The sequence below is a fragment of the Podarcis liolepis genome (assembly GCF_965112155.1).
Source record: "Podarcis liolepis genome assembly, chromosome: 2".
NCBI classification, from domain to species: Eukaryota; Metazoa; Chordata; class Lepidosauria; order Squamata; family Lacertidae; genus Podarcis; species Podarcis liolepis.
In genome coordinates, this window is record NC_139555.1 from 31,104,465 (window position 1) to 31,128,782 (window position 24,318).

At 41.7% G+C, this 24,318-nt stretch overlaps 1 protein-coding gene and 1 long non-coding RNA gene across 7 annotated transcripts; one reads left to right on the forward strand and one right to left on the reverse strand.

The window, feature by feature from the left end:
* Positions 1 to 217: 217 nt before the first annotated feature.
* Positions 218 to 24,181, reverse strand: LOC310699328 (autocrine proliferation repressor protein A-like). 3 transcript variants are annotated; one of them, XM_083486996.1, is made up of 14 exons: positions 24,054 to 24,181; positions 18,766 to 18,915; positions 17,237 to 17,411; positions 14,648 to 14,696; positions 13,592 to 13,714; positions 11,937 to 12,035; positions 11,714 to 11,803; positions 9,545 to 9,674; positions 7,054 to 7,174; positions 6,185 to 6,320; positions 4,089 to 4,177; positions 3,127 to 3,199; positions 2,170 to 2,235; positions 218 to 1,109 (listed from the first exon to the last, which is right to left on the reverse strand). In XM_083486996.1, the coding sequence occupies exons 2-14, from the start codon at positions 18,893 to 18,895 to the stop codon at positions 990 to 992; spliced, it is 1,401 nt and encodes a 466-aa protein (XP_083343122.1). In that variant the 5' UTR covers positions 18,896 to 18,915; positions 24,054 to 24,181; the 3' UTR covers positions 218 to 989. The 3 variants fall into 3 exon arrangements, with proteins under 3 accessions (XP_083343122.1, XP_083343121.1, XP_083343120.1); XM_083486995.1 differs by lacking the exon at positions 24,054 to 24,181 and adding an exon at positions 19,497 to 19,720; XM_083486994.1 differs by lacking the exon at positions 24,054 to 24,181 and having other exon boundaries at positions 18,766 to 19,256.
* Positions 2,290 to 11,720, forward strand: LOC310699339. 4 transcript variants are annotated; one of them, XR_014522040.1, is made up of 5 exons: positions 2,290 to 2,462; positions 3,138 to 3,826; positions 6,832 to 7,105; positions 10,502 to 10,610; positions 11,536 to 11,720. It is a non-coding gene; the product is annotated as an uncharacterized lncRNA (long non-coding RNA). The 4 variants fall into 4 exon arrangements; XR_014522041.1 differs by lacking the exon at positions 10,502 to 10,610; XR_014522042.1 differs by lacking the exon at positions 10,502 to 10,610 and having other exon boundaries at positions 3,138 to 3,772.
* Positions 24,182 to 24,318: the final 137 nt, after the last annotated feature.

Here is a 24,318-nt window from a genome sequence, read left to right on the forward strand (position 1 = left end):
GCCCTGCAGGATCTGATTTCTTTCCGCAGGGCCTGTAAGACAGATTTGTTCCGCCTGGCCTTTGGCTTATAGCCCTGCTTTCATGTTCTGTATTCCCATGCTGTGGAGATTCTAATTGCAAACTTGCTAAGCTGTCTGGCAAATCATGCATTCCAGCAGGACATTGCTTGTAATAGGCATGCAACTTCAGAACACAAGATATTGTCACCCAATGCAATATGGTAGGAATGCCAGAAAAACCTTTATTTGTTAACAAACAGAAAACAAACAGAAAACAGCAAGAAATGATCAGGCAATGAAATCCCCAGCAGGTGGCTTCACTTCTGCCACAAAAATATAGTCAACTTTATTATTATCCCCATTCATCAGAAGGGAATCTAAAATGAAGAGATAACAGCTAGCCAAAGAAGCCACTCATTTGTTCTCTGACTCACATGGAATTTAAATTCAGTCACTTTACATAATGATTTACAATCCAGTTATAATCAATTACTTAGATTAGAGGCTATTGAAGTCTATGAAGTTAAACTATCTTAAATCCATGCTAAGGAGTTGTGAATTAAATCTGCACTAAATGCTCCAATACTTGTACAGAATTTCAGTGAAGATTAACAGAAGATAGTGCTTTTCTTTCTTGTGATCCAGCGATCCGGGGATTACAAAGGCACACTTTCCTTTGCTGCACTACTTGTTCAGAATTCTGCAGAGCCAACCCCTTCCTCCCATGCCCAGTATTTCTCATTCATCCACCCTCCTACCCATTTCCCATTGCCACCATAGCTAGTCCTTTAGGTCTCCTGATTGTGGCCGACATTCTCACCTGCCCCATGATATTACATTCCCCATCCCACACCTATTTCAGTTTAGCTGAGGTTGAACCTGTGCATTCTCTGTGCAAGGTTTTTTCTCTGCCCACTTGCTCCTCCACACGTTTTTCTAGGTGCATCTCATGTCTTCCCCAGCAGGAGCCACAGCATCGCTGGTGGATGTCACACCAGCGTTCCATAGCACTCCTCTCCCTGGCAGTCTTCACATGGATAAGTATCTGGGATAATGTGAACCTCCGAAGTGAAAACATGTGGTTTGTTCTCAGGTCCTGGGAAAGTTACCTGGAAAAGAAATGGCAGTTCTTCTCAATATATTCCATTGCAAAAAAATGGCATGGAGGCTGCATTGAAAGTTTATAGCACAGGCATATTTAAGAAATAATTATTATGCCTTACATTTACATCAGTGCCTTAGGGCAGAGTACTTCATGCTTTCTCAAGTGGCTGGCTGAACAGCAGTTTTCTGTCTCTTGGTTTCAAGTAATATATGAATACCCAGCTTTTAGGCATGGTAATCAGAAGTTGATGGATCCTTCTTAGAAGGATAAAATGAGTGAACTAGACTGAATGACAAGCTAAGCATTTGGTACTTCCAGTTTTTGCCTTGAGTCTTCTAGATAGTTTTATAGCACCTAAAGAATTTCTCACTAAACACAAGCTGTATAACAGCTTCATCTGAATCCTGAGGTGAACATTCAAACTGTCAGAAACAAAATGAGAAAGCTCTCCAAACTGTTAAAAAAATTACAAAGACGATTTTTATCTTTTACATGCAAACAGGGAAAAGAAATATCCATTATTCTTGATTTTGAAAGGGATGGAACCAATAGCTGAGGTCACTGGTACGTGATGTAGACCAGTATTGTTTTCTCCATGCTACAAGAAATGTAGGAATGAAGCAGAAGAAACCATGGCTTGATTACACCATCCAGTGAATTTAATGCCTGGACAGGGGTTTGGAAAACTATTTCCCGCTTATAGCCCCTGAAGACAATCACTCTGCTTTAGCAGTGCTTCATCTAAGCCATACTTAATGAAAAAGCTGCAAATGCCAACCTTTTTTGGGGTTGGTGATGAAGATTTGGTACTGGAATGGTGTGGACAATGTGTGATCTGAAATCATAAACGAACGATGTCTATCCTGATGCCTTCTTTAACAGTCTAGTACTAATGTCCGTACATGACATTCCATCAGTTCTGGTGCTCAGTACATGCAGATTTTGTGTGTGTGTGTGTGTGTGTGTGTGAGAGAGAGAGAGAGAGAGAGAGAGAGAGAGAGAGAGAGAGACAGAGACAGAGACAGAGAGAATCAAATACTAGACTCCATGGACCTGATATTTACCTCAATAAAAAAGCCTCTCCATCCCAATTGTGGCTTGCTCATTTCTGCCATATAAACACCATTTTCCTGCAAAGAGATGAGATAGAAGAAGGCACTGAGAAGTGAACAGGAGTTCTTGCATCACATTGCACTTAAGAAATTCTAGAACGTTCATTAGTATGAATCTGGAGAAGAGTGAGGTGAGGTGAGGTTCCTGGTTCCACTGTTCCAAGGAAAGACAACAGAGGAACAGCTATGGAGCCAGTGCTCAGTGGGGCAGGATGGGGCGGAGGGTGATCCTACTTTTCTTCCAGGTGAATCTCAATCACTTCAAGTTTCCAACAGATAGAAACTTGCCCCATTTTGTTACACAGAGCAGGCTCTCACACCAGCATTACAAACATGTCACATCAGGGAAGAGGAGCCTCAGGCCCAGGGACTAAATGTGGCTCTGAAGACTTTGTATATGGCCCTTGGGATGTATATGGATGTTTTTAGAAGTGAGGTATAAAGAAAATGTTATTTTCCTCATATCTCCCTGGGCAATGCTAGATGGAAATTGGCTCTGTTGGGCTTTGAAATGAAACCATCCCATGGACTCCCCCATGGGAAAGACCATGTTCCAGCTAACTGGAACATAATGAAGGAATCCTATTTGTGTTACAGCAGGGTCTCTCCAGACTGTTGCACATGAACCTCTGCTCATCCAAGGGGAAAGCAAGAGCAATGGGCATTCTTGGGCAGCCAATCACTAATAGTAACCAGCAGGATCCTGTGCAACACACCTCACAATTGTCTGAAATGAATGCACTATCCTGGGGTGGGGGACCCCAGAATTTAGCAAATTTGCAGATATAAGGAAATTCAATATCTCTACAACAGAAGCCCAGTTTTGTGTGTGCGTGTTTGGAGTGGGGAGACTTGGCCTCTTCAGCTGTGTGAAGAAATTGAGAAATCCTAAATCACAAACCCTCTTACCACTTTCTCAGCCGCACAGGGAAACCAAGGTATGATTCGTAAACCAGCACTCGTGGACCACCTGAAGTCTCGCCTGAGAATTATATAGGAAAGAGGAGGAATGGTGAGCACTGAAGAAGCTACTTTTTTTGAGTTAAGTACCACCAAGAATGCAACATCTTATTGCTGCACAAGGGATAATTCTGTTGATAGAAAATAAAAAAATCTGTTTATTTACTATGCAAGACAACTGACCATTATGATGGTCCTTTAACATTGTCAACCTGATCCCAAAGGTTCCAGAGCATAGTAACCCACCCAGAGAATTCCCTTCTGAACCTTGGTTAGCAGGTTTGAAAACATGCAAAAGGATTTCTGGCAAAGAATAAAAACTATATTTCTTTGTGGCGCTGTTCACTGACAGAAAGAGCACTCAGATTGCTTTCTTTTCTTTTTTTGCCAGAGAGAAAATATTGCAATGCTTTCTTTTCTTTTTTCACCAGAGAGAAAATATTGCAAGGCAGAGAACACCCCCAATGGCTTCTTTGTAGGGATTTAAAGCTGATCCTACATGTTCCACACTTTGAAAAATAATGTGGAAACCGAAACATAGACATCCTTCAAGATGCACACGTCCATGAAGTTTGCAATGCAGTTCTCAAGCAAAGTAATGTGCACAGAAATGCATGTATTAGGGTGAAGTGTGCATATAAATGCACAGGTACATTTGTCAAAATTGCATGTTAAGAATGTGTGTGGTTTTAGAAGAAATATGCATTAAAATGCTGGCAAAAAATTAATTGCAAATTGCAGTAGAAGCGGGGTCAACTGAATATAAGATATGTAGAAAACAGAAACTAAGGAACCCCAACTTAACAGATTTGTCCATCCTTACTTATTTGTATGTTTATATCAACATTGTATGTTTTTATATCATTTTATGCATCAATACATTATATACACAATTTCTTAAATAATCCTACCTTTGAGAGTTCCCAGTGTCAGCAAAGAAACATTTAATTGCTGAAGGCACCTGATCTGTATATAGATAGATAACACCTGTGGTTTCTGTCTAGAAAGAGAGAGAACGGAACAGAAAAATCAAGTGCTCCTCAAGCTATTATCCATTGCTATTACTGTCTGTAGGAGACAATTTCCTGTGGGGGGACAGTGGTACCTCAGGTTACAGACACTTCAGGTTACATACGCTTCAGGTTACAGACTCCACTAACCCAGAAATAGTACCTCAGGTTAAGAACTTTGCTTCAGGATGAGAACACAAATTGTGCTCCAGTGGCGCGGCGGCAGTGGGAGGCCCCATTAGCTAAAGTGGTGCTTCAGGTTAAGAACAGTTTCAGGTTAAGAACGGACCTCCAGAACGAATTAACTACTTAACCTGAGGTACCACTGTACACACCAGAGGTACCACTGTATAAGAAGCTGGCTATTCCTTGAGCAGGCACTTCGCTACATGGCAACAAAATTTTCAGTTCAAATCCCCAAAGCAGGGTGCCAGGAGTCAAAATATGTGTATCTTGCTTTCTCCTGATGGCTACTGATGTCCCTTTGCCTTTATCAGTCTGGAAAAGTTTTTGGGGGGGTTGGGGGGATCCCATACTCTCCAACATTTCTCCAATGAAAATAGGGATAGCCTATTCTATTTTATTATTATATTTATACCCCACCCATCTGTCTGGGTTGCCCCAGCCACTCGGGGTGGCTTCCAACATATATAAAAACATAATTAAACATTCAAAAACTTCCCTATACAGGGCTGCCTTCAGATGTCTTCTAAAGGTTGTATAGTTACTTAGCTCTTTGGCTTAGGGGTCGTGCAACTCCATACCCTCCAACATTTCTTTGAAGAAAATAGGGATGTCCTAAGGAAAAGCAGGACAGTCCAGGATCAAATCAGAAACTGGGATGGCTTCTGTAAATCCTGGACTGTCCCTGCAAAATAGGGATCCTGGCCAGGAGCCGGCAGTCAGAATGGGTGTCAGGAGAGACTCCTTATATCTTTCCTTGCCTTGGAGTCATGGGACTGTGTGTTTGTGCCCACCTTGTACCTGGCAGTAAAGTTTGAGTGAAATCTATTGCTTTAATTTGAAGCAAATAGTTAAAATGCAATAAAAAGAAGTGTGTGTGTGTGTGTGTGTGTGTGTGTGTGTGTGTGTGTGTGTTTCACTTTCCAATGTGTTGCTAATGGGAATCCATCAATCACAGCAGGAAATGTCTTGTGTGGCTGCCACCTCCAAGAGCCCCTCCTTGCTGGGGGTTGGACAAGATGGCCCTTAGGGTCCCTTCCAACTCTGCAGTTCTGTGATTCTGAGAGTCAGACCATTGGTCCATCTAGCTGAGTATTGTCTACACTGATTGGCTGCAGCTCTCAGGTGATTTCAGGTAGAATTCTCTCCTAGCCATATGTGGGGATGCCAGAGATTGAACCAAATACCTTTTGCCTGCAGAGCAAATGCGCTACCACAGCACTATGGCCCTTCCAAGGCAGCTTCCAAAGATTTCAAAGGATATTCAATTTGATAGCAGTTATTGATTCAGTTGGCTTGTGTGAAAAAAGACTGTCTCAGGCCACAGCCTGCATAAAGTCAACCCACACCTTTCAAATAAATTAAGACCCTGGAATTTTTCTTTGTGCTTTGCTTCCAAGGGCATATTCACGTTACATTTACTGAACCACATATTCTGATACAGTAATTAAAAAATAAAATGATAGGAGGCCAGAAGAAAATGTCACAACTTTCTGATATTCACTAGCAAAGATCAAAGTGAACCAACCACACTCTGAAAACAGACAAATGTCATAATTATTTAAATCAGTTCCAATCAGTTGTTGAAGGACAACATTAATCAAAACTGATTTTCCTATAATCATAACAACCTGTTTGAAATACTGATAACTTCCTAGGAAACTTGAGCTCAACTGAGTGTTGAGCTCAACTTCATTATAATTTCCATCAATTAAGGATTCCTTAATTGCTCCTGGCTTGATGTAAGTGATAAGACAAGCGTTATGCCTGAATTATTTCTGTCATTCAGTAACACAGTATCATTTTTTTCTTACCTCAGTCAGGTTCCAAGAAACTTGGGGCATGCTCAGATTCTGTATGGTGGCGAGATAAAAGGCTGTACTCGTGTCCAAGATAGATAATCTAATCAGTGGGCGTAATGAAATCGCATGGAAAGTGTTTGGGATGGCCCTGCAGGGTAAAAGAGAGGTTTTTGAAAAAGAAATATCTTCCTTGCATTAGACAAAGATGACATGTTCAATCTAATCACAGCTTTCTGATTTTTCCCTCATTGAAAAGAAAATACACATAGAGAGAAATATACAAGAAAAACAGGTGGGAACCCTATTAAAGACAAAGTTACCCAGCATATAGAAAAAGAAGGCTTGATGAAGGAAGACTAGCATGACTTCTACAAACTGCAGCATGATGACAATTTTACAATTTTACTATATACGGTACTAAGAAAAGTTCGTACACAATACATTGTCTTGTAAAATGTGATTTTTAAAAAAGGGGGAAGCAGAGGGAAGAAGGCAAACTAGATCTCCTACTCACAAATAAAACTATGAGGAGCTAGGTATTACTGAAGGTAAAAACAAATGAAATGTTTTAGAGCAGTAGAGATTATTTTTAAACACTCCCACTGTATTTGTTTCAAAATTGCTTTTCATCTTCTCTTAATGGTTCTAAAATCTTACAGCAGAAGCTAGCTTTGCACAGCATGGATTGCTTGGTGTCCATTTGATCAGGATCTCACTCCACAGAGGGCAGAATCAGCTATAAATCCTCAGTTTAGATTATCTCTCTTCACCCAAAACTACCAATCTGGAGTTCAAACTATCTGTTGCCTAACTAACAACCGGGATGGGTTCTACCCTTCATCTAAAAAGAGAATTTGGTATTTTTTCCAGTATGAACTTACCGGAAATATTTTTTTGCTGCTAGCTGAAGAAAGAAATTTCGGCTATAATCAGGTAAGAAAATTTCATCTCCTGTTGCAATGATTATGTACACAAACTTGTTTAAGTATCGCTCATTATATGCTGGGGATGGAAAAATAAATGTTATAGTAATGGGCAAAACATGCAATTCTCAAGTAATTACTACTTGTTTTATCATAAATCATCATAAAAAGATAACAAGATTGCACAGGAGTAATGGGAAATAATAGGAACAGAGTAAGGACCACAAAGCCCTAAACAGGTATATATGTTCAGGGGACTGGATACAGAGATGTGGAAGGTGTGGAAATTGCTGCAGTTCGTATGTCTGTTTGGCTTCTTTATTACTTATTGAATTTATATACTGCCCTATACCCTGAGGTCTGAAACCTAAATCAGTCAAGTGAATGCAATTGGTATATTGTTTGTTTCCCAATTAAAATTAATAAGTTTGATACTTCCTTTGCACAGTTTGATTCTTTCTTTATGTATTTATTTTAACTGTTTAACTAAATTTGTATATCTCTTAACTGCAAAAAAAGAATGAACAAAAAACCCCACTGTGATTGCTGTAGTTTAATGATGCTAGTAGCTGAATGATGCAGGAAGAAGGATAGAGAAGGAAGAGGAAGGGGACAAAGGGGGGATGCTGAAAGCTTGGGGGGCATGTATTTAAAGGAGGTTGCTGAAGGAAAGCATGCAAAAGGCTCTAATCAGTGAACAGTTTGATTGTATAGTTGAATGACAAAATAATGGATCTAGCCCTAAAGAAGCCAACCTCCTTCCAAATAATGTGTCCCATCCCTCCACTGTTCCCCTCTCCCCAAAAGGTAGGGTGGGTGTCACCAGCATTTGTCAATCACATTCAGTGCTTTCCCCCCTAGAAAAATAGATGCCGGTATTCACCATGAAGTTGTTACAGTACATATCACACTTTTTAACAAAGAGGGGGGAGTGGTGCTGGTACTGTGTACCCATGAGTACCTCCTGAAAAATAGCACTGATCATGTCTGATTTCCTCTTGGTGAGGCTGGTGGCAACCTTCAGAAGTCAGCAGAAGGATGGACTCTTCCCTTTCCCCTGCACTTGGCACTGTATTTGGCATGTTGGTGGTTTCTGCTTAGAATATTGTCAGTGAATACGGGTGTGTGGGAGATGTGTGGGTTTCATCTGGGTGGGCTGTAGGAAGTGTGTGGGTCACATCTGAATGCAGATCTGGACCATCTTGTAGGCAGCCATTTCCATGTTTGCCTGCTTGGAAAGTAAAATGGGTCCAAGGGTGGGAAGAAGAGGTTAGCAGAGGTTTGTGGCTGAGGGGTGGGGAAGTGCTGAATGTGAGTAAAGGAGAAGAATCTGCACAATGTCTTCATCTTCATGATTTATCTTTCCCATTTAATTTTAACATTTCTCTTCTCACCCCCTCTGAAAGCTGGATGGCTAATATTTGGACCCTGCAGGGGGACCACTAATTGATGGGCCATTAGCTGCTCTGAAGGAAGGAAGAATGATGACCCACTAAGAAAATTTAGATACTTTAAAAGTGTGAAAGACTGTGGTCTTAATTGACCATAACAGGCACTCTATCAGGAAAAGCATAGAATACACTGAAATAAATGCTGTGATATCATGCAGCAATAGTGACAATAATTACAACAAAAATATGAAAAAAAAAATCACCATAGTAGACAACAAAAGAAATAATTATGTATTTGGTGGAATCTGACTTGCAAAAGAACAGAATTGGCTCTGGTTTTATAGATACAGAACAGACGGGACATTGCTAACTTCATTCTTCCCTTGCAGGATGGAACAAAAATATGACTGAGACCATAGAGCAAAACAATGTTGAAAAGGAAGCCATTCTGTAGCATATATGCTGTTTAGCCATTTGCATCTTTGGTATTATGTTCCCCAGGTCATCAAGAAAGCAATAGGGGGGTTCCCCAGATCTGCACAGACTGAATACCTCAAGCAGTCATCAGTTTGGCTTTCTTAGATCCTAGACATCACAACTTAAATTAACCAGTCCTACCAGCAGACAGCCAAGCAAATCCACTAGAAGAATGTGACTTCTCCCCTTCTCCTTCTCTCATTTGCCCCAAATTGGTTCATGGGGGTTGGGATAACCCCTGGAATAGCAAACAAGGGGAGGACAAGGCAGCTCATTCCATTAGACAAGCAGCAATGGATCAATCAGTACCCTTTTCTACTTCCCTCTATGAAACCATCCATTGGCCCCCATTAATCTGGTCATTTCTCATCTATGGCCATGTCAGCAATCCACGGGAGCCTGGCCTACGACTATTCCTTTATGATGCATGCAGGCATTTTTAGGAATGGGGAAAATCTGCTCCTTAACTCCCTGCATGATGACCTTCTTTTCCCTGGGGATGTTTTCCCCACCAATGAGTAGCGATTCTTCTCCTAGCGCTTCATTTATCAGAAAAGTCTGAGAAGGTAAGAACTGCTCACCATAAGGATCAACATATGAATTTAGATTCTGGAACCGTGTAGTGTCTATCTGCCGAGTTATATTCAGATCATATTCAGGCTCCATGGTATATGACCAGCCACAGTATGCTCGGTATTGATGGTGCAAGTTCTACAGCAAAACAGACAGAAGTGAGTTCTGTGTACACCTATGACTTCACACATAGCACATGTCATATCTTAAGAACTTGAAGTCCTATCAAATGGAGGACAGTCACGAGATCTAGCAGGGCCAAGCTGATAAAATTCCAAACAAGACATGCAATTACATTATAGCAGCAACATTCATTATGAGGTCTACCTGATACTTCTACTGATATCTTTGAGGTGCTATGTAAAAGCTTACCCTCTTTTAGTGTACTAAAATTTTGTTTGCTGTATGTGGGCTCCCTAACATTTCTATCACTGTTATGGAGGGGTTGTTCCATGTATATTTTATGCATTTTATGTTTTTGTGTAAACGTGTTTATGTTTTAATGTATTTTACGTACGCTTTTAAATATGCTACAAATGGCTCGGAGACTTTTTATGTATCTAGTGACCAAGAGCTCATCCACACTTACCTTTTGCCTTGTGCTTTCTAGTCATAGGCCCATGCTATAAAGCGCAGTGCCTGAGCACTTCCCCCGCCCCGCCCCCCCACGAAAACCCAATCTTTAATGCTGAATCAGGACAAACAGCAATTTGGGTTTTCTGTGGATTGGCGTTTGCTTCAATTCAGTAGTAAAAAAAGGGTTTTCCCAGGGAAGTTTGGGGCAAAAAAAGAAGGAAGAAAAGTGCTTGGACATGGTGATTTAAAGACTGCACCTGTACCTAGAAAAATGGCACAAAAGGAGGTCTGGATGAGCCCCAACAAATCTCTATATTAGTTTATCTCATGGCTTTCTGGTTATTTATTTGGGTTAAGTTGACAACTACCTCTTACCATCCCACTGATAGGCCAGAATATTCAGAAAATTTCAGTATGACATCTTAATGTGGATATTTGTACCCAGGGCTCTCAAGTGGATGCCATTGCCATTTTAAGAGACCAAAGGAGGCATTCATGGTCAATTTCAGCATCTCTTTTTCTAGAAAAATAGCACTGTTTGTACCTAACCTGCTGGTCATCGTACTCAGCTTTGTCTACATGGCATCCCCCTTACATTTATTGTGTAGCCATTCTTACTATTGTTGGATTGTACACAATCCCTGTTGCTCTAATTCTTGAAACCACCCAGGTCACCCTGCATAATAGCCAGGATTGTGGAATTTAATTTTCTAATTCCACAGTCGTGGCTATTGTGGAAAGTTTTCTTCCTCCCCTCGCTCAGTAACCTGATGTCCGAGTTCATGAAGCAATGTTTGGGGTCAGATGATTTGAGGGACAGTCTTCACTCATGAGTCTGCCCATCTCCTAAAATTATTGAAGGCCTTACTTGATGTCCCTTTGTCTTCAGCAGTGTGGTTGATGAGGACACAGGACAGGGCCTTTTCAGTAGCGATGCACCGTGCTGAGAATGTGGAGTACCCTTCCTCAGGTGTATGGTTCTCTCTCTCTCTCTCTCTCTCTCTCTCTCTCTGCTTTCTAGTAAATATATTTTAATTTTTCCAGATTCGGGAGAAAGCTGCATTTTGCTGTTTTTGAACCCCCAGTTCTTTGAGAAAATATTCTGATTGTCTTGTATTTATCTATATTTATACTTATCTATAAATCTAGTTCAGGGCCACATTAGGGGCTTTTTATTAGACAGGTAGGGTACATTCCTTATAAATAGTGTGTGTGTGTGTGTGTGTGTGTGTGTGTGTGTGTGTGTGTGTGTAGTCTTCAAGATCTCTATAAGCTTCAGCCTGCAGCTGAGTTAGAGGTTGTGAAGGGTATCCTGCACAGCCTATCAAATGTAAGGGACTGCATTGATTTTTCTTGTGTTTTAATGCTGCTTTGTGAGCATCCTTGGACATTTTATTTTTATTTTATTTATTTTTCTTTTCAGGAGACCCCCATTCCCCCCACAGAACATTTTATTGAAAAGGTGGTATATACATGAACGAACAGTGAAGTTGCCCAGGGTAGCATAATCTCTGCATCTGAAGTCAATACTATTGGCATGTTATTGGGAAGAACTATGCCGTTCTCTACTCTTCCCTACTGTGAAGAAACTGGATTCTCACCTTAATGATATTCAAAAGATCAAATACAAGTGGAGTAAAGGACACAACTCTTCCATCCACGGCTGCCGCAAGCCAGGCAGTCCAGCCACGCTGCCATAAGGAGAGAAAAGAATGAGGTTGCAAAGGTGCACTGGGAGCCGGAGAATGGCAAGCGCAGAAGAAGCAAAAAGAAAACAATGTACAGGAAATGTCAAAGGAGCACAGACCTGCACTTCATACATACCTTAGAAGCACCTATCAAAGAGAACTTTGTGATGTTCAACATCCCACCAGATTCTTTCAGTAGTAAATCTGTTACAGTGTCCATGGCCCGTACAGCAGCCTGTACACAAGAGAAAAGGATTACATCCTCTGGAATTCAAAGGAGTTACTTGTTGGCATGGCATAATGACAATGCCATCACCAGAAGGTTTGTCTTCAGAGCCTTAATGGAGCCCCATGCTAATCTGCAAAAGTAATACTGAGGGTGCACACAGTGTATTAATATGAGAAACAGTACTCATCACCAACTGATGAGTAATTCTAAAAACAGAATGAATAAATCTCACTGATTGGTAACTTGGAAACTACAACTAACCCAGAATGTGGCTTCCAGACTGGTGAGTGGGAGGGGCCACCAGGACCATATAACGGCTGTCGTAAAAGATCTGTGTTGGCTTCCAGTACATTTCAAAGCACAATTCAAAGTGTTCACGCTGGCCTTTAAACAGCTTTGGCCCTATATATCCCCCATCATTCAGCCCAGACACTAAGATCCAGCTTCTGGTGGTTCCCTCGTTGCAAGAAGTGAAGTTACAGGGAACCAGACAGAAGGCCTTCTTGGTAGCCGGACCCATCCTGTGGAATGTCCTCCCATTAGATGTCAAGAAAATAAACATCTATCTGACTTTTAGAAGATATCTGAAAGGTGTACAGGGGAGTTTTTAATGTCTGATATTTTACTGTGGTTTTATAACTTGTTGGAAGCCAACCATAGTGCCTGGAGCAACCCAGTCAGATGGACAGCAATAATAATAATAATAATAATAGTAGTAGTCACTGTTTAGTTTTTTCTTCTGTTCTGTTTCTGGGGTTTTTTATAGTTAGGAATGGACAGGTTTTAATAGCCACATCCCTTAACATACACAACAAAGGTTTTTTGGAGAAAGTTTCTTCCTTTGTTTGAACTCCATGGATCTTACCTCTGACTAGACAGGTATTGAAATCAACTGCAATTCATGCCATTGTATACAGTGCTCATGTTCCATAATACTGTATGTCAATAGCTCAGGATTCTTGTCCACAAACAGTCTACTCAAGTTATAGAAAATAATTTAATTTACATGTTCTGAAAAGAAATCTAGACTTTCTTCAGCCATTCTAAAATATTATCATTCAATGAAACTGAAAGAAATTTTAAGGGGGGCTTTTTATACTAACAGGAAAAGCTCACTTTAAAATACAGTGGTACCTTGGTTTACAAACTTAATCTGTTCCGGAAGTCCTTTCTTAAACCAAAGCGTTATTAAACCAAGGTGTGCTTTCCCATAGCAGTGGAGGACTCAATTGACAAATGGAACACACTCAACAGGAAGCGGAACATGTTCTGCTTCCAAGGCAAAGTTCACAAACCAAAACACCTACTTCTGGGTTTGCAGCGTTCTTCATCCAAGTTGTTCATAAACTAAGCTGTTCTTAAACCAAGGTACCACTGTATTGGTATAAGCCCTGGCAGTCAAGCTGGTAGAATTGCTGTGAAAACCATGAAGTAGAAATTTTGCGCTACCACCCCATCCAGATGATAGCACTGATGCCCGGAAACAACAAAGAACATGCTCTATAATGATGAAAGTGTCTGTTTGCTAGCCAATCCAGGAAGGACAAAGAAGCCAGAGTTACCTTGACCATTGGGAACAAAATCAGCACATCTGGCCCTGCAGTCTCATCGTTCATGAACTTCCACCATGAGCAAAACAGTTCATCATTTTCCAAGCTGTTCTTGCATCTTTCGATGGGGTATTTCTAGAGGCAAAGTGGATGAAACATTAATGGGTTTTTTATTGAGCCCAGCGTTCCCAAACATGTTACCCACCCTTTAAATGATCCGTATTTCTTTGATTTACACACATCTTTGAGATACAGTGCTAGGGACAATTTATTATAATTCTAGTATTTTGAACACTTTTGCAAATGGAATGGCAATTTCTCCTCAGAAATTTACACTTTGTTATAAAGAATAGTTCTTGAACAAACAGTAGACTTCTATTGGATTTTGCTCTGTGAAAGTAAATGCCCTCCTCAATAGAGTGTATTAGGAGAAAAAAAATCTGTCATGGAAGCCTCTGGTAGAACAGTGTGCCAGCCAAGTCTTTCCCCAGCTACACAAAAACCAAACACTGCTATCCATCAAAATTCACACTTTTCTGAATTGTGTGCAAGATGACAGACACTCACTGTCTGTACTTTTTGGAAACAAAGACATTATTTTGGATTGGATTGTGTGTTTAAATGCGTCTGCTGTTCTCTGTATTGTTTTAAACTGTTTTTAGCATATTTTTATAAACTGTGTTGAGATCATGCATGAAAAGCAATTAATACTAAATACTTTATTAGTGGAAATAGCATACAAAATGCATAACACTGAGGATTGAGGGCTTTCAATAATGTGTGCATTACATGAAATTTCATACAAGAATGTGTACATCAGGATAAATTTGCAATAAAATGCTGGTGAAATTTCATGAGACTTAAAAAAACAGCACAGCAACAACTAAACCACAAAATGATGTGGAAAAATGAATTTAAGAAAAAATGAAAAATGGAGAGAAACCACAATTCAAAGATTTGTCCTCCCCTTTCACCTAACAAATTCATTCTGTGAAACTCTTATATGAGAATTTAGAAAAGGGTTTGGGGAGTTCCCAGTATGGGGGGGGGGGATCAAACAGGACTTACACGATAGGTGATTGGCTGGTTTGGGATCTGCTGCACAAGAGCTGCACAACTTCAGAGACAAAGCAAAGTATTAGTCAACAGTTTCAGTTCTACAAAGGCAGTGAAAGTTATTCATGCTTCTTGAAAAAGAACAACCCAAGCAAATGCCTCTACAGTCTACAGACGTGATGTCAAAGATACCAGAGTCAGCAGTTCCAGGCAGCTTATGGCCTAGTCATGAAATCAAGGCACACTCTGTATTACACTCTGCACAGAGGACACAGAGATTATATGAATATGCTGTTATGTTGGTGCTGTTTTAATTAACAGTAAATCATGGTCATCATAGTTTCTTAAAGAATTTTAATGTGATAGAATGAGCATAGAGAAACTTTCTTGAATACAGTGAATTGGATTAGATCACATTTAGACTATTAACTTTATTTTTAACTGCTTTATTCTCTAGCCATTTAGCACTCAATATTTTCTCCTCCAATTGCACTCACAGGCTGCAAACATATCACACCTCAAGCTTATTTGTCTTTAATGGTAGGGATATTTAAAATATATCTTGTTACGACATTAACTTACAAGCCTGCTTTGCTGTTTGGTGCGCCCTTGTCTCTGTCAACATGCACATAAAAATTTAGGCGTACTATTCATAATGCATTGCCAATGTAACTCATTTCCAATAAGGTCATCACTTCACACTTAAGATGCTACTTTCTCCTCCTCACAGCAGTAATTCAGGAGACATTGTGACGTACGCAGACAGACAATAAAACACCTCTGTATGGTTTCATCACCAAAAGAAATGTTTGCTACAAAAACACCCTCAGAGATGCTTTCAGACATTTGTATTGTGCTTCTGTCCAGTTCTCAGTAGGGATGGCACCAACTGCAACATTTGGCTCATATTTTGATCTAGTTCTTCAGAAAACTGCCCACTGCAATCCAAGGCATTTCTTAAGCTGCCTAATTTAGCTCAGGGCCCATCTAGTTCCAGTTTGTTTGCTCTCCCTGTCCCTTTTCCCAACCGAGAAATTTTTAAAATGGGTATAACTTTTATTATTTTGACAGAAATTTGCAGGAATAAAAGCCCCTCCAAAGTGTGACTTTTAAAAAATGACCGCTCCACACATCAAATGTGGTCACGCGCAGCCCCCTGGATCCCATTGCGGCTCCCGGTAGTTCGGGCTGGCTTCACGCTCCCCAGGCTGGATACCTGGAGGTCTCCGCCTACCTCTGCCAATCGCCCAATCCCGCCTGGGGAAGCATTGCCAGGGGATCAGCCAGGTAAGGGGAGGGACTGCCCTGCCCACACAGCAGAAGGTGAATCTTACCTGTGAAGCGTCAGTTGGCTCCAGAGCTTCTCCCACCCTGCCCTCCCTCAGTTAAGTCTTCTTTTGCAGGTTAACCTCTTCTCCACAGGTACGTGGGCACTGCTACGTCATGGTCGCTGTTGAAGGGCCTGCATTGGCAGGTTTTGCCTTTCCCATAGCAAAACGTCACAACTTTGGCGGTTTCAGGCCTTGGCCACAATCGTTTAGTCTATCTTCCTAAATGGGGGGGTGAAGCCCCCCTTGTGGCGGTGATCCCAGGGTTCCCCATTAAAGGGGTCTTGAGGGGAGGCATTGGCCATACGCCAAGAGGTTGTCATTGCTTTCCCCTGCGATGGTGGCGAAACCGGGGGCGGGCTCTCTGCTTGAACATATGTTCTCCAGAGCCAGCCCAATCCCTACACATTCTAGATAACCCTGATGTCCCCCAGATCCCTGGCTGGGGACTGGGAAGGATAAACGCCCAATGCCTGAGCCAAGGTCTCTCTACATCTGAAACTTAATAAAGTTGTGGGCAATTTTAATCCCACAGCACGTTTTCTTGAGTCATTATTCCGCTAGGGGGTCTCCTAGAATTAAATGAAATTTGCTGGCAAGGGCACCACTTCTGAGGGCACCAACACTACCACATTTAAGGAGAATAGGTGCATTGGCAGCTATTGTTGTTTTGGGGTGGGTAAAAAAAGGAATCACTTCATCCAATCTAGTGTTTTGCGGACAGTTAGTCTACAAATTACAATGGGAGAGGTGTCTCTGGGTAAGATACCAGCCAAATATCTGAGAAATAGATGTTTATATGCTAGGCATCTTTAAACAATGATCTTTCCATTACAACAGAGCTCTCCCTTTGCTTTCAACTCACACTGGTGTTATTATTTATATGATAAGCTTAGAGACATTTAGTTTAGCCTTTGGTAGACACTTTCCTGCAGTGTTCTGTCTTTGTATGTCTGAATTGCCAAGGCACTATCAGGCAATTCAGGGATCCTACTGTTGACATTTGCACCTCACATATGTCCATCTTCACTTCAGGCAAACCCAGTATCTTCCCGAGATATCCTTCCTGGAATCAGGATTTCTCTGAATCTGATGCATGCCTCTAATTCCCTTCATCACCCCACACCCCAGGAAAGTTTGTTCTAAGGTATAGTCCTCCAGCACGTACATCTGGCTCAGTTCTCTATCCTAGTAGGGCTACTAATTCCCTTAATAGTCTAAACTGAACACAGTAGAACTAATGATATGCGCAGTGACCCTTCACTTTACTTACGACCCAGTAGATGTTGCCGCATTAATGGCATCATCAGGAGTTAAGTCCGGGATATCAAGAGCATTATCATTTCTTCCATTCCCAATCATCAGCAAACATGAGTCCTCTAGCCTTTGGTTATTTGACACAGCAATAGTCATCGTATGCCACCAGATTGATCGGTCCACTTCAGAATCTGAAAACAGATACACAGAACTGATATTTAGTTAATACAAAGGAAAGAAAGAGAGAGTTAGCCATGAAGAACTAAAGCAAGGACACTAGACTCCCCCTGACAACAATAAAGTTCATTAGGGCATGGATGTTGTTGGACTCCAACTTCTATGAGTCCCAACAGTTGTAGCCAATGGTCAGGAATGACAGGAGTTGTTATTCAGCAACATCTGGATGGTCACAGGTTTTCCACCCTTAAGTTAGGGTCACCATCTTCCCATTCCAGAAGTGGTTACTTCTGCCATTGTCCCTCACTCCCAGGTTGGAATTCACACTGGAACTCCTTTCATTTGTGAGACAACACTCTACTGAATTTTCCCCCCAGTTTGTAATTGCCACTCATGCTGCGCCCTGCTGGGGGCTGTGTTCACACCATACATTTAAAGCACAATGAAATCTTAATTTTTCTCCTTCAAAGAGTACTGGGAACTATAGTTTACCCCTTAAAGAAGAACAATTCCCAGCACCCTTAACAAACTACACTTCCTAGGATTCAATGGGGTGGTTTGTATTGGTTGTTATTTGTTTTTGTTTTGTAAAGTTCTTGAAGGGTGTGTTTTTGTTTTTGTTTTCAATTAGCAGTATATTATTTTTGCTCCCTTTTGCCTCATTTATTACAGATGGCATGTGTTCTTTGATAGAGAATTCACTGAGTATTAAGGATGCTTTCACGTGCCCTTTTTGGAAATGAATGCGTTGAAGGATCTCACAGAGGAGTTGGGCCATTTAGCAAAGAAGACTGAAGAGAGGGCAGCTTTCAGCAAAGACTGTACGCAAGCTAGGATGACCACCAGGAGAACAACTTCCATCTACCCTAAGCTGTGTTACCTCTGGCCACCTCCCCTAAGCAAGTTGAGAGCAGACTGGAAAGACGAGACATTCTCCTTACTTTGCAAGAACTCTCCAATATTTATGGCTGTTTAAAACTCATATATTGGATTCCTCTTAGGGTCTCAAAACTGATTCCGTTTCCCCTTCCATAGCCAGCCACAGGGAGACCCAATGATTACCTATTGCTGCCTATGGAATCATAGAATTGCAGAGTTGGAAGGGGCCCTGAGGATAATCTAGTCCAACTCCCTGCAATGTTAGAATATGCAGCTGTCCTGTATGGGGATCAAACCTGCAACCCTTGCGTTATCTGCAACACACTCTAACCAACTGAGTTATCCTGGTTCATGTTTCCTTACCACCCACAGAGCAGATCACACCCACCCAGCAGCCACCTCCCCGGTTTAGGTTCCCTCTCATCCTCCACAAAGCAAAAGGGCACAGCGGAAATGCCTTCCTCCGTATTTCAAAACTGCTGCTCTCACCATCCTGCCACTTCAGAGAGGTCATGTTGACGGTATAGACGGTCACGCCAGGCCTGTCTTCCTCCTTTGTGACAGTGTAGTTGTAGTGAGGGTCATACTGCTTGACGTAGTCATCCAGGGCTGTCTGCATCCATCCAGAGGGCAGGCAGGCTGCCAGGAGGAGAAGAGAGAAAGCAGCATACATGGTCAAGCAGGTATAGTTGCCTTGAAAGAGGTACCTGACTTTGTTCAGCAGCAGTTCTCCCACTTCAGATCACAGTTGCTCCCAGCAGGTGTATGCCAAAGCTTTCATCTAGAGCTGTTCTCTCCATGAATGTCACAACTTTCTCCAGGATTTATACAAGTCTCATAGCAGGGAGGGCCCTGTATCACATGGCCAAGACAGCATTTATGCAGATTTATCTAATGAGCGCAGGAAGTAATTCTGCCAGTTACTCTTCATTGACTTCCAGTCACAAAGCACCCTCCCACTTATCAATTCAGGCCTGTAGCCAAACTTCTACAGTTTCACTTGGGACATTGGTTCTCCTTCCCTTTGCACTTTTTGAAAAAGAGCTTCCGAAATGGTAAAATGGCACCTTCCAGTTAACAACTCACAACTTGCTTTTTAGAACCGAGCGGGAAATGTTTTGAGAAACTAATTAGCAGCAAATGCTCAACTTCACCTGAAGTGGTGGTAGTCCAGTCTCCCTTTAATTACTTGTTTTCTCAGCATGTTTTATGACCCTTACCATAATTTTTAAAAATATCCATGAATTATTATGACCATGAGAAGAGTCCTGGTGGATCAAACCAAAGATCTATTAAGTGCAGTGGCCTATTTTTCACAGTAGCCAACCAGAGGGGAAGCCCACACAAGCAGGACGTGAACTCCAGCTGTTGTTTGCCTGCATCATGACTAGTAGCCAATGATAGCCATTTGTCTAATCACCTTTTAAAGCCATCACCACACTAGTCATAATGTATACATGCCTCTCATGCCCCCTTTATTCTACTATAAACTAAGAAGCCCCAAATGTCAGATGGGCTCCAGTGCCCTGATCATTTTGCTTGCTCTTTTCTGTATTCACAAATGCCCTTTCAATGATATATTTAAGGCAATTCCTATATGCACATGTCTAATTTTTGGCCTTCTCTCTTCCCACTTCTTCGTGAGGAGGAATAACTGTACAAAATAGGATGTCCCTAGTTTCTGATGAAAATACGGACATCCTGTTCCATGACGACAACAACAACAACAACAGTTGTTGTTATACCTTGCCCATTTGACTGGGTTGCCCCGGCCACTCTAGGATAGCCCCTGCACCATTGGTTGGTCCTCTGCCACATCACCCCAAGGCTGTCCAATCCAGATGGTCCAGGGGTGTGACGCGGGCTATTTAAACTGCCCACGGCCGAGGACATGTTCCTTTTCTCCCTGCTCAGTCAGTTCCATTGCCTAAGCCAATAGCACTTACATTCTGTAACCAATAAAGTTGCGGCCTTTTTCGTCCATTAACCTAAAATACTGTTTCGTGTGTCTTTATTCCACTTCCTGGAGGGTTTGGGACCTTACCACGCAACTTACCGTATTTCCTTGGCTCAGGGGTTGCATAACTCCATACCCTCCATATATTGCGATTTTCTTCCTGATTCTCTTTCTAGTTGCATATTTATTAGCCCCATCAGGAAGAGCTCTGGTTTCAGTTGAACATTAACTTTCAAAATCTTCTGTATCAATGTATGTATTTTTATCCTTTTTTTAAAGCTTTTTCTACAGATCCACCTTCATGTTCTTGACATTTCCAACATACTGTACACTTGGAACATTTTTATACATTCTAAATAACTTCTCAGGAGTTAGATACCAACAGTATGTCATTTTGTAAAAAATTCTCTTTTAAATCATAACACAATGTGTATTTTAACCCTTTAGTCCACATATGCTCCCACTGTTCGATCTGTATATTATAACCCATTTTTTGTCAATTTAATAATGCATTCTTTATCTCGTTCCTCTTCCATTTCAAATTTCTGATTTGTTTGCAGGGAGATTAAATGACATTGCATGAATCAAATGATATCCTACAATTCCCCGTGCAATCCCAATCACTTACCTTATCACAAAGGGTGGAATTTTAATAAGAAACTCTAAGCGGTCGCACAGCACCACCAAATCAGCTGTAATTGTACAACCTGAATTTGCTGGTATGTGATTGAATCCCAAGCCAAAAGCATCAACAGTCTGGAAGCACTCTTAAGTGCACAAAAGCTAGAACAGGGTCTCATGCGTACACCCAAATTTAAGACTGAGGTCACTACCTCATTGCGTATTTAAGTCCAGGTAGGTATAGTCATGTAACAGGATTACTTGCACCTTGGTGTATCCATCCTTAACTGAACACAATGGATTCCCAAATTCTTCATCTACTCGTGATAAAGATTAGAATATAGGTACGGTACTATACCATTAAACATTTGCGGTTCATATGAGTTTAGGAAACAGTGCGAAATAAATTTGTACTTTGCCTCTGAAAAGAATCATGAGATTGTTAAAGAGGTTGGTTGATTGATTTGGAGCCTTTGTATCTTGCTGTTCAGCCAAAAAAGACTCCTAGAGCACATTACATGCACTCAACTAAAACAAGACAGTCCTTTGCCCAAGGCTAGCAGTCTAAAAACTTAACACAGAAGTGAAAAGGATCAAGGGAGAAAACAAACTCAGGTGCCAATTCTTATATAAAGTATAATACTTCTGATGACTAGAAAGCACAGAAACAGCTCAGGGGCAGACAGGAGGTGTCTGATGGAGCTGTGCTTTCTGCAAAGCTGGTAGAATGAACCCTGCTTCCCATCAGTCCCACTGAGGCCGCCTATTCATGCAATGACAGGAACACTCATTTATCAGGCACCTCTTAATATAATGAGCACACATGTCACACTAATTTTTGCAATTGCAATTGCAATTAGATTGGTTGCATTGCATTCCTAATTAGATAATTTGAGTATGGTATGATCTAAGCCTAATTTCCTCTTCTTGAACAGGATTGTTCTGTTTGGTAGCAAATCATACCATTTCCACTCTTTGTTTCTTCAAAGTGTGTTGCACCACCACCAAAGACAAGAGTTCAGTACAGGACAAACTGTCACAATGCCAATGAATAAACATGAAATGGTTTAGATGAGACTCCTTTGCTCTGCATCTCTTTTGATATGCATCCAGCAATAGATCTTTCATAAAATGAGGCACCCATGTCCAATATATTGGTTCTGTACTCAACTTGTCCCTGTTTAAGTGAATGCTATGCTATCCAAAAATGACAAAGAAGAATTTAGAAATGCAACACCCACCACACAATGGGCACACTGAAGTCTCCATTTTCTTTTATGAGAGGATAAATGATTTTGATGGGCAGAGACTTCAACAGTATATGTGTCTGGGTTTTTGTTTTTGAGATGCATTCTGGGGCAATCAAAATAGCTGCCACAATGAAAAATGCCTTTGCCATTCTCCTACTATCAGCATAGTTACTAGAGCAGAGCTTTCCAAACTTTTCATGTTGGTGACACACGTTTTAGATATGCATCATTTCATGACACAGTAATTAAGTTTTACTAGCAAACCAAAGGTTAAACCAGGGACCAGCAAACTTTTTCAGCAGGGGGCCGGTCCACTGTCCCTCAAACTTGTGGGGGGCTGGACTATATTTTGAAAAAAGAAGAACGAATTCCTAGATTCCACAAATAACCCAGAGGTGCATTTTAAATAAAAGGACACATTCTACTCATGTAAAAACACGCTGATTCCCAGACTGCAGACCAGATTTAGAAGGCGATTGGGCCAGATCCAGCCCCCGGGCCTTAGTTTGCCTACCCATGGGTTAAACAAACCCCTTTCCAGGCCCGGAAGGAGGAGAGTGGGGAGCATTCATGTGACTCACCTACACACTGCAGCCGACACACTAATGTGGTGACACACAGTTTGTAAAGCCCTGGAGGACTAAATGTTAACTACTGTTTTGGCCAATGGCATTTACCTTGATGGGGGCTATTCTGTCCCCCATGCTAACTTATATCTGTATGAAGCCATTGGGAGCTGTCATCTGGAGATTTGAAGCACAATGTCATAAGTATACTGATGACACACTCTGCATTTCATCTGAACCAGTCTCTGAAGGCAGTACAGTATTGAGATGGATGGGGGCCTTGGCATAACCAAGGGGTGCATAATCAAGTAAATAAATAAAATTTATTAACTAATGGACCAATTACATCATAGATAGCTCAGTTCTCCCTCTTCCCACCCAACATAAATCCTGGTATGTCCATGGATGGAGGCCAGGTCCAGGCTGGGACGTTTTGCCACCTGCAGCAGAACTGAAAGTGCTGTCTTCTGGCACCATGGCATCCCCCTCTGCAGCCACAACAGGCAGCCATTGCAGTCATCTGTCACCACCTCCTCCTTGTCCACAGTGTACAGGCACACCGGCACACCATCCCATCCCCTCTCCCCATAACTCTCCTCTTCACAGCACAAGTGTCCTGCCATTGGTGATGCTCTGGGCTGGTCAACATACTGCTGTTGCACCTACACACTGCAGACAAGGAGGAGGTGGCAGCAGATCTGGTCTCCAAGGAGTATGCCATGGCAGCCACCTACCACTGCCACCTCTTCCACAGCTGCTGCCACCCTGGTGGGCTCCATGGAGGCTAAATCTGCCGCCTCTGTCTGGATCCTGCCCCTTGAGGCAGCTTCCTCACCTTGCCTCATGGACAGGCTGGCACTGACCTTTATATAGGGCACCCTCTCTGACTAACTCAGCCACTGGCTCCCTTCTCCTGAGCCTCACAAGGCAGCTACTAAAAACACACTGGGAATTTATATTCAGGCCTCAGTTTTTCTCTAGTCTTTTCCTCACACCTTTCCTTGCCAACTAATTTCCCCTTCATCTCCTCAGCTGTCTCTGACAGTTAACTCCCAACTGCCGAGACTCTCTGGCAGACTGCTGTCACCCAGACCAATAAAAATGAATTTACCTGATCCAAGCCCAGCTAATACATTTTCAAAGCAATAGTCGCTCTTTCTCTTTCTCTTTCTCTCTCACACACAAACAGCTACAGCTAAAGAGGCTTGCAACGTGTTAACAGTATAAGGCCTTGAACTTTGAGAACACATATTTTTTCCATCAAAACACAAACATAAACAGACACACATATAACATTTCTCCACACCAATGTAATACTCAAAGCTGACCCATTGAAATGAATGGACATGGTTAATTTAGGTCCACCGTTTTTGCTATGCCTACCTTGAGGAGAGCTTAGTTGGAGACAACCCTATTATTTCTGCAGAGTGCTCTAAAACAAGAATCTACTGAACAGAGGAATGATAAGCCCCTGATGTGAAATAAGGAGACTGAGGTGGACTTCAGCACCATGGAAAGGTAATCGTCCCATCAGTGCAAGGATTGCTGCTTGCCTGAGGGAACCATCTTCCCTCCCCACAATGCGCTGTTCTGCTGCAATAGATGTATGTAGGTATGGTCATGAACTGGCACAGAATTTCAGTGAAGA